Source organism: Uloborus diversus, unplaced genomic scaffold, assembly GCF_026930045.1.
Source record: "Uloborus diversus isolate 005 unplaced genomic scaffold, Udiv.v.3.1 scaffold_11, whole genome shotgun sequence".
NCBI classification, from domain to species: domain Eukaryota; kingdom Metazoa; phylum Arthropoda; class Arachnida; order Araneae; family Uloboridae; genus Uloborus; species Uloborus diversus.
In genome coordinates this window covers 5804505-5811979 of record NW_026557765.1, presented here as the reverse complement: position 1 = coordinate 5811979, position 7475 = coordinate 5804505, and the positions used below count along the sequence as shown (strand labels likewise).

Below are 7475 nucleotides of genomic sequence, written 5' to 3'. Positions count from 1 at the left end.
GAATTGCAATCTCTTTGCATCCGCTTTGAAAACCGAATTTTTGATGTTTAGTGCGCTTTGTTAAGAGGTAAACAAATAAATTCTCTTTTTATTTTTATTGAAATCACGAAATTTAGAAGTTTTAAACAAAATTCTGAGAGTTTCAAGAGTTAAATGCTCAATCACTGCTTGAATTTTATTTATTTTTTGTTTCAATTTTTTAACGGAAATTAATATTATTAACGAAAAAAAGAAAAAATATCACAAAAACACCCACTTTGAAATTTCATTTTATAATTCCCCCCCCCCCCTCCCCCGCACAAAACTATGATTCTTCACAAAAAAAAAAAAAAAAAATGGACCCTGTGAAAAGTCCTGGATGGACCCCTGTTCAACAGCCGACACATGTTTGCAAATGTCAGGTGCCCACCAAGGACAGGGGGGGTGGGGGATTGTCAGATTGCACCATTAAAACTTTTAAGAAGAGGTAATTTGAGAAAGGTTTTGATCTCCTGGATCTCATTCTTGAGAGGGGAGTGCTTCAAAGAATTTAGGAGGGTGCGCCATCGTCTTTGGGGGGGGGGGGCATCTCCATACCTGCCAACCCTTCCGGATTTCCCGGATGTTTTACGGATTTTTATGTCCTTTTCCGGTTATGAGCAAAATCTTCCGGATTTTTCACGTTTTGTAGGAAAAATAATTATCTCGCCAATTTTGGCGCTAACGATACTTTTGTGGAACGCGGCACCGCGTTTTAGGTCAAGTAGCCAAGGAAAGGTTGCCGTAAGAGAATGGTACGAGAAGAAGCGGGGCAAGATTATGACGTCACTGAGTGATACAGCGCATGACTTCATCGGGATCCAATCAAAGCAAGCGTCGCGGCGGGCAACTAGGGGCACAATTTCGGCGCCAATTATCTTCTCATTCTCTCAATTCGAGCTGTTTTTGCTTCGTTCTTTTTTTAAGATGAGTAACAAATGTTATTTCCAAACTTTTAAAGAAAGCAATAAAAGTAATATTTACTAAACGAAAGTAATTTCAATTGATATGAAATTCATAACTAATATATTGTTAAATGTAAAGAGGGTAGGTGTCCTGTTTGATTTTATTTTGCGTTAAAATCTTGTGGATAAAAATAGAAAAATCTTCCGGATTTTTTTTCTCGGAGGTTGGCAGGTATGCATCTCCTGCCTTAATTAAAAAAACTCTTATTTTTATTAAAACTGCTCGAAATTTTGCAGACAGATTATGAAGTTCTAAAAGCTTGTCTCAGACAGGTGCAAAACTTTCTGCCATTGGGGTGTTCACATGTATTTCTAAATTCCTCAATGTGTTTCTTCTACAGTTAGAAATTAAATTCATAGTTCAGACATGAAATCTGTAAAGAAATAAATACGCAATAGCTATATTTTTAACTTGAAAAAAAAAAAAGAGCTGATGTGTGCATCTCATGATTTCCTTTTACTCCGTTTAATATCATTTCCCCATTATTGACAATTTTAATTTGATTCAATAGTTTACTCTCTAAACATCACCAACAGCGGCCAAATTGAAACCAAATTTTAAAAATGAAAAAAATCGCCTCCCAAGCTAGCGACAAAACTTGGCGACCAAAAGACTGGCGATCTATCGGCAAGTGTCCGCCAAATTATAACACCGCTTGAGTTTACATTGAAATTAACAATGATTTCCCCCCAAAAAGGTCCAAAAGACCCCTTTAGACATACCCAAATGCAACCAAAAGGGGAGGTGCACAACTAGGCCCCACTAGGAGTCTACGTACCAAATTTCAACTTTCTAGGACATACCATTATTGAGTTATGAAACATACATCTGCACATACATACATACAGACGTCACAAGAAAACTCGTTGTAATTAACTCGGGAATTGTCAAAATGGATATTTCGTGTGTCTATACGTTGTTAGGCACTTATCCACATGTGGTCGACATTCATTTGGTGGTGAGCAAAATGGAAATTAAGGTGGAGTTTTGAGTGAAAATTTTTTTCGCTAATGCAACTCTTCCTTTTTTGTAAAAGGAAGTAAAAAATGTACTTATTGAGAAAACCTCAGTTTTATTTTAAAAGTGATTTTGTCCACTCCTCAATAGTAATTTTTTCATCTTGGCTAAGATTTCTAAGAATATTAAGTTGAATATCCACCAGGCTAGCTTCCTCTCTCACATTGTGCATCATTTATTTATTTAAATTCTTACTTGAGCAAAAAAAAAAAGACTTGCTTCATTTTTGTATTTTAGATAGTATTTTCGCATTTTGCGAAAAAGTGAGACCGTAGCAAAAACCCCTAAGTGATTAAAATTTCAGGAAATTTTTTTTTTTCACCCTAAGACAGTTACAATCATAAAAACAAAACCTTTTCATACAAAAGTATGAAAAGGTTATTATTGGTATACATTAATTTCATTTTCTTTCTTTTTAATTTTCCTTTTCCAAAAAATTTCCAAAGGTTCCTGATTTTTCTCTGAATTTCCTAAATCTTGACCTGCTGCAAAGAGTTTATTATGACTTGTTAGCAAAATCAAACTCATGTTCAGGGTTGACCGGATTGGACCCGATTGGGTTGGACCCAATGGGTTTTTTTGAAAAAACCCATTTAAAAAAACCATTATTTAGCCCACTTTTGGGTTCTTTAAAATTTTCTGAGAAGTTTTTGAAAAAAATTAATTCAAATACTTTCACAGTTTTAACTTCTTTTTTATTTGTTCTTCACCACAGACAATGGACATAAAAAGTGAATTTTGAACTTTAATAGTATTTTTTAACTCTTAACGGCATTAAAAAAATACTTCAAAGATTTTAACTGGTCAATATATAACTCAAATCATCTTGACTAAGTCCTGTCATGTCTGATTTTCTCAATATTTTTAGATTGTACAGAGGACACTATACTCTAGCTAAAAGGCGTTCGTGTGAATTATTTTCTTCAAACCAACACATCACAAATCTTGAATACACAAGGTATATTTTTTAGAAATTAACAGGTTTTACAAACAGTCGAACAGAAGAACAGAATAGAATATACGGTATTTTCATTATCTTACGAAGAAGTTTAATATTTCTTGCTCTGTACACAGAATTAGAAAAACAGGCAACATAAAATTCAAAGAAATGTCTTGATTAAGTTGGAATTCAGTAAAAAGGGATTTAAACTACTTGAGGTTCTACAGTTGTTTTGCACAACAAAATGAAATACAATAAAGTAAAATGCAAAAAAAAAAAAAAAAAATGCAGTGATTACAAACGAACAATAGATTTTATCACTCGAGAAGTAACTTTGCCTTAAGTTGGTAATCATGGAAACTAAAAAATTTGAAACTTCACCATTCTTGAGTTTCATTGTCTTTTACTTTTCTTCAGAAAAGGCTGAATTTTCCAGCTTTTTTTACCCCAAGACAATTTTTGTGCTTTGTCCATATACTTACGCTACAATATGCTTAAGTACCCCCACATTTTCCCTAAAAAAAGACAAAAAACCCACACTTCTTTTAAAAAACCCAGCTTTAGTTGGGATTTTTTTTTTGGGGTTTTATTTAAAAAACCCCAAAAAATTATGGGTCCATGGGCTTTTTTAAAAAAAAACCTGCGTTTTTGCCAACCCTGCTTATGTTTGCTTCTTTTACAGTATTTTTTTTAACCTGTTATACAACTCGTCTTTCCAACCAAATGTTTAAAAAAAATTCTAAAATGAATAGAATAGAAAGGGGAATTTTTTTCCCGTGGCCCATAGTTGTACTCCTACGGGAGTCTCGAGTGATTAACAAAGTTCAACATGGTAAATGTAGGTAACGTTCTTTAATATCTGCCTAGGTTTTGACATAGAAACATTTGAAAACTAGAAAAATCTCATCAACTAAAGGCTAGGTAACTATCTTTAGGTCTCATAAAATACATAGGTCTGACAAGTTGTAAACAAGATCTACAAAAATTTCGAAAATTGAAATGTAAAATCACATTTCACATTCCAAATCTCATCAAAATAAATATATTTTTAAAAAAATTATCAGTTTATATTTGGTTTAGATTTCAGTCAGCATCTTCTGCAAAAAACGAATATGAGTACGGGTAATATAGCCGAACCCCCCCCCCTCCCCCCACCCAAGCTTTCTTTTGTCTTTTCTTGTCATTATTTACAATAAGTAACACAAAATATGACGAAAGCAGTCCTACAGAGAATAAAATGAAGCTCCAGGCCACTAAACACTGTAGCCCAACATTCTCATTTTCGATAAATGTTGAAAGATTGCGAAAACTAAGAAAAATTTAAAGTCAACAAGCAGCTTAATTTATAACTGACAAAATAGTAAAACAAATCTGAACTTACCAGATCTTGGAAAACGGTAGAAGTGGTCAGTCCAAAGGATACTTTTGGTTCTTCCACGAGTGAGTCAAATTGCGCACTAAGAACGACTAAGTTATCTAAGATATACAACAATAACGGCAATCTCTGATAAAGTGTCTTTGGCTATCTAAATGGTTGCTGGTGAATTTGTTTGGAGTTTCTAAGTTCGAAAAAGAGGCCGCAGGAAAGCAAAATCAGCACTATGGCAACAATGTTGACATGAAGTGAAATCTGTTCTTGTAATACAAGTACAAATGTGATGATCAGCAACAGATTCTGAACCCAGCTCGGCTGTTCCTAGTCAATTTATTAGTTCCCAATGAAGATTAATGGCCATTTTAAAGCCATCTAACCCCTTGTTCATTATAGTCTCTTCCAGTACACTGTTCTGAGTACCCACCATCCTACTAAAGTAGTAATTTCTATGACTGACACTACATTTCTATAAAAACATGCAGAGTACATAAATATTTTACTGTGGGGTGACATCAATTAACTCGAAAAACATAAAACAATTGAACGCTTTTAGTCTATAAATCTTCGTTTCGTATGTATGTCTCCAAGCCATTCATTTGACTATTCTATTCATTTTTTTATTTTTTTTTATTCTAATACATAATTGTGTAGTAATCATGCCCAGTAGCTTATTCACATTGTTAAATTTTATTAACTTTTAAATAAATTATGATCTAAAATTAGTTGCACCAATGTGTAATTATTATTATTATTATTATTATTTTGATTTACTAAACTCTAAAGTTAACAAACATTTTAAATTAAATGATTAATTCATAATATATGATGTATTAGAATTATAAACTCATTTTATTATGCCATAACAATAAATTTATGTATGGATAATCAGTTGATTTTTCATTTCTTCCATTTTGTCCAGTTTCTTCCAGGGTCCCGGACTTTTTACGAAAAAGTGGACAAAATACCAACCTTGCATTAGAGCGGTTGAGTCAATTAATCATTGATTCAATTGACCGGCATCCACTGTAAAAATAAAATAATTTACATTTTATTGCTCACCAAAATAAGTGCTTTTACATTTTACACTAGCACCATTTCCAGAATGTTTTTTCTTCACCAGTGATTTATTCTTTCATTCACCTGAAGAATGATTTTTGAAATAGCTCATTACAAAAGAAAAAAAATACCTCAGTTTATTTCTATTGAAAGCAATCATACTAATAAAATAGTTAAGATTTTGTAATGGTTTACTGTGACATGTTTAAGAAATATTCGGATTTTTTTTTTTTTAAATCCCTTGAAACGAATTTGATGCTTTTTTCATAGATGAGTTCGTAAAATAATGGAGTCCAGAAAGTTGTTCTTCTAAGATTACGTGTTTGCAGAAAGCTTTTTATTTCATCCAAGTCTGGTTTCATAAATTGAGTTTTTAAGAATCATTACCATTTTTGCCTGTATTTTATTTACCAGTTTTTCCACTTGCAGCAAAAAATCTAATTTTAAATGTATGCTTTTTTGAAAATATATTTTATGCATTGTAATGAATTTTGATGTTTGGCTGACAACTATTCGCTATATTTTCTCCTAAGAAATTGCATGTTTGTCTTATTGAGGAAAAATGGTGAAATGCAGGGGTGCCCACTTGGGGGGGGGAGGGTTCATGATGCAGACTGCGCCATTGATATTTTTAGGAAGGATGTTTAACGTGGTATATTTCTCATTTTTGCGGCTGAGGAGGGGGGGGGGGGCTCTGCAATATTTAGGGGGGGTGGCACCCCTGTAAGATGTTTGTTTGGCCAAATCGCTACATTTATTTTATTCTTGGCTTATCATCTACTATGAACAAATATATTTGAGGATTAAACGTTGTATATTAATGTATTTACTTTTTACAGGTGATCTGTATTTCATCTTTGATTGCACTATTTGAATGAGTCAAAGCTCCCGCAATTTACATTCATCATGAGGCCTCATGTGTGCAAGGAGTGCAACAAAACCTTCAAGCATGTTGGAAATCTTCGCCAACACAGCCTGACCCACACGGGGGAGAAGCCCCACGTGTGTGTCGTCTGCAAGAAAGCTTTCACTCACATCTCAAACCTGCGACAACACATCCTCATCCACACCGGAGAAAAACCACACGTGTGCAACGAGTGTGGCAAGGGATTCACGCACATCAGCAACCTCCGACAGCACATCCTGACTCACACTGGGGAGAAACCGCACACCTGCCTCGAGTGTGGCAAGAGTTTCACGCACATCAGCAACCTCAGACAGCACAGCATCACCCATACGGGGCTGAAACCCCACGTCTGTCCCGTCTGTGATAAAAGATTCACGCACATCAGCAACCTCCGCCAGCATTTTTCTTCCCACAGTGGTGGAAAAGGCCATCAGTGTGTGGTTTGTAAGGATGTGTTTCGCTCGCATCAGGATCTAAAACAGCACATTGCTGCTCATATAGCCGAACACATTTTGTTAGCAGATAAAGTGAAGGATGAAATAACTGATGTAAATAGTCAGCCTAGTAATGTTAATATTATTCGTTTGTAGACAAGCTGTTATGTCAGGGAAATGGGAGAATTTTGTGAAAAATATGCTTTTTTTATTTAAAGGAAATTTTTAAGCAGTGTGAATTGTTGCTATTCTAAGTTCATACGATATTAGGAACTCCTATAAATTTTTAATGAGGGTAATGTTTTGAGGATTTCAACCAGTAACCGAAATCAGGCAGATTCAATCTAAGACGTCACCGGCATGATAACTTGTTGTGATTGCAGAGTTTAAAAGTTAAAAGCTGGAATGTTAAAAGAATTATTTTTTGCTTTCGGGTTGGACACGTGAACTGTCATTATATACTGATTTTTTTCTTTCTTTATTTAATAAAGGAGAAGTATTTTAGGTATCTTGTTGTACAGATAATTCCATTTAATTAATTTTAAGTAACTATAACTAAGCACAAAAACAAATGGTAATGTTTCAAAAAAGAAATAACAAGGGGCAGGCCTTGAAGCTAACGGTAGTCTACTGGAGCAAAGACCACAATATCCATTGGACCAGCAGAAAATAAATTTTAGTGGTCCATAGGGCCAGTGAAATTTAATGTTTTTTTTTTCTTTTCAAAAATTGTAATCATCATCATTTTGTTGAAAGTTTACC

At 34.1% G+C, this 7475-nt stretch overlaps 1 protein-coding gene across 1 annotated transcript; it reads left to right on the top strand.

Moving 5' to 3' along the window:
• Positions 1-6242: 6242 nt before the first annotated feature.
• LOC129232144 (zinc finger protein 596-like) lies at positions 6243-7111 on the top strand. The gene has a single exon (XM_054866384.1). It carries the CDS (start codon positions 6279-6281, stop codon positions 6867-6869), a length of 591 nt encoding a protein of 196 aa, XP_054722359.1. The 5' UTR covers positions 6243-6278; the 3' UTR covers positions 6870-7111.
• The last annotated feature ends 364 nt before the right edge of the window (positions 7112-7475 follow it).

Bases quoted from the DNA above. Each gene is read 5' to 3' on its own strand.
- LOC129232144 (XM_054866384.1), top strand. From the start codon at position 6,279: ATGAGGCCTCATGTGTGCAAGGAGTGCAACAAAACCTTCAAGCATGTT.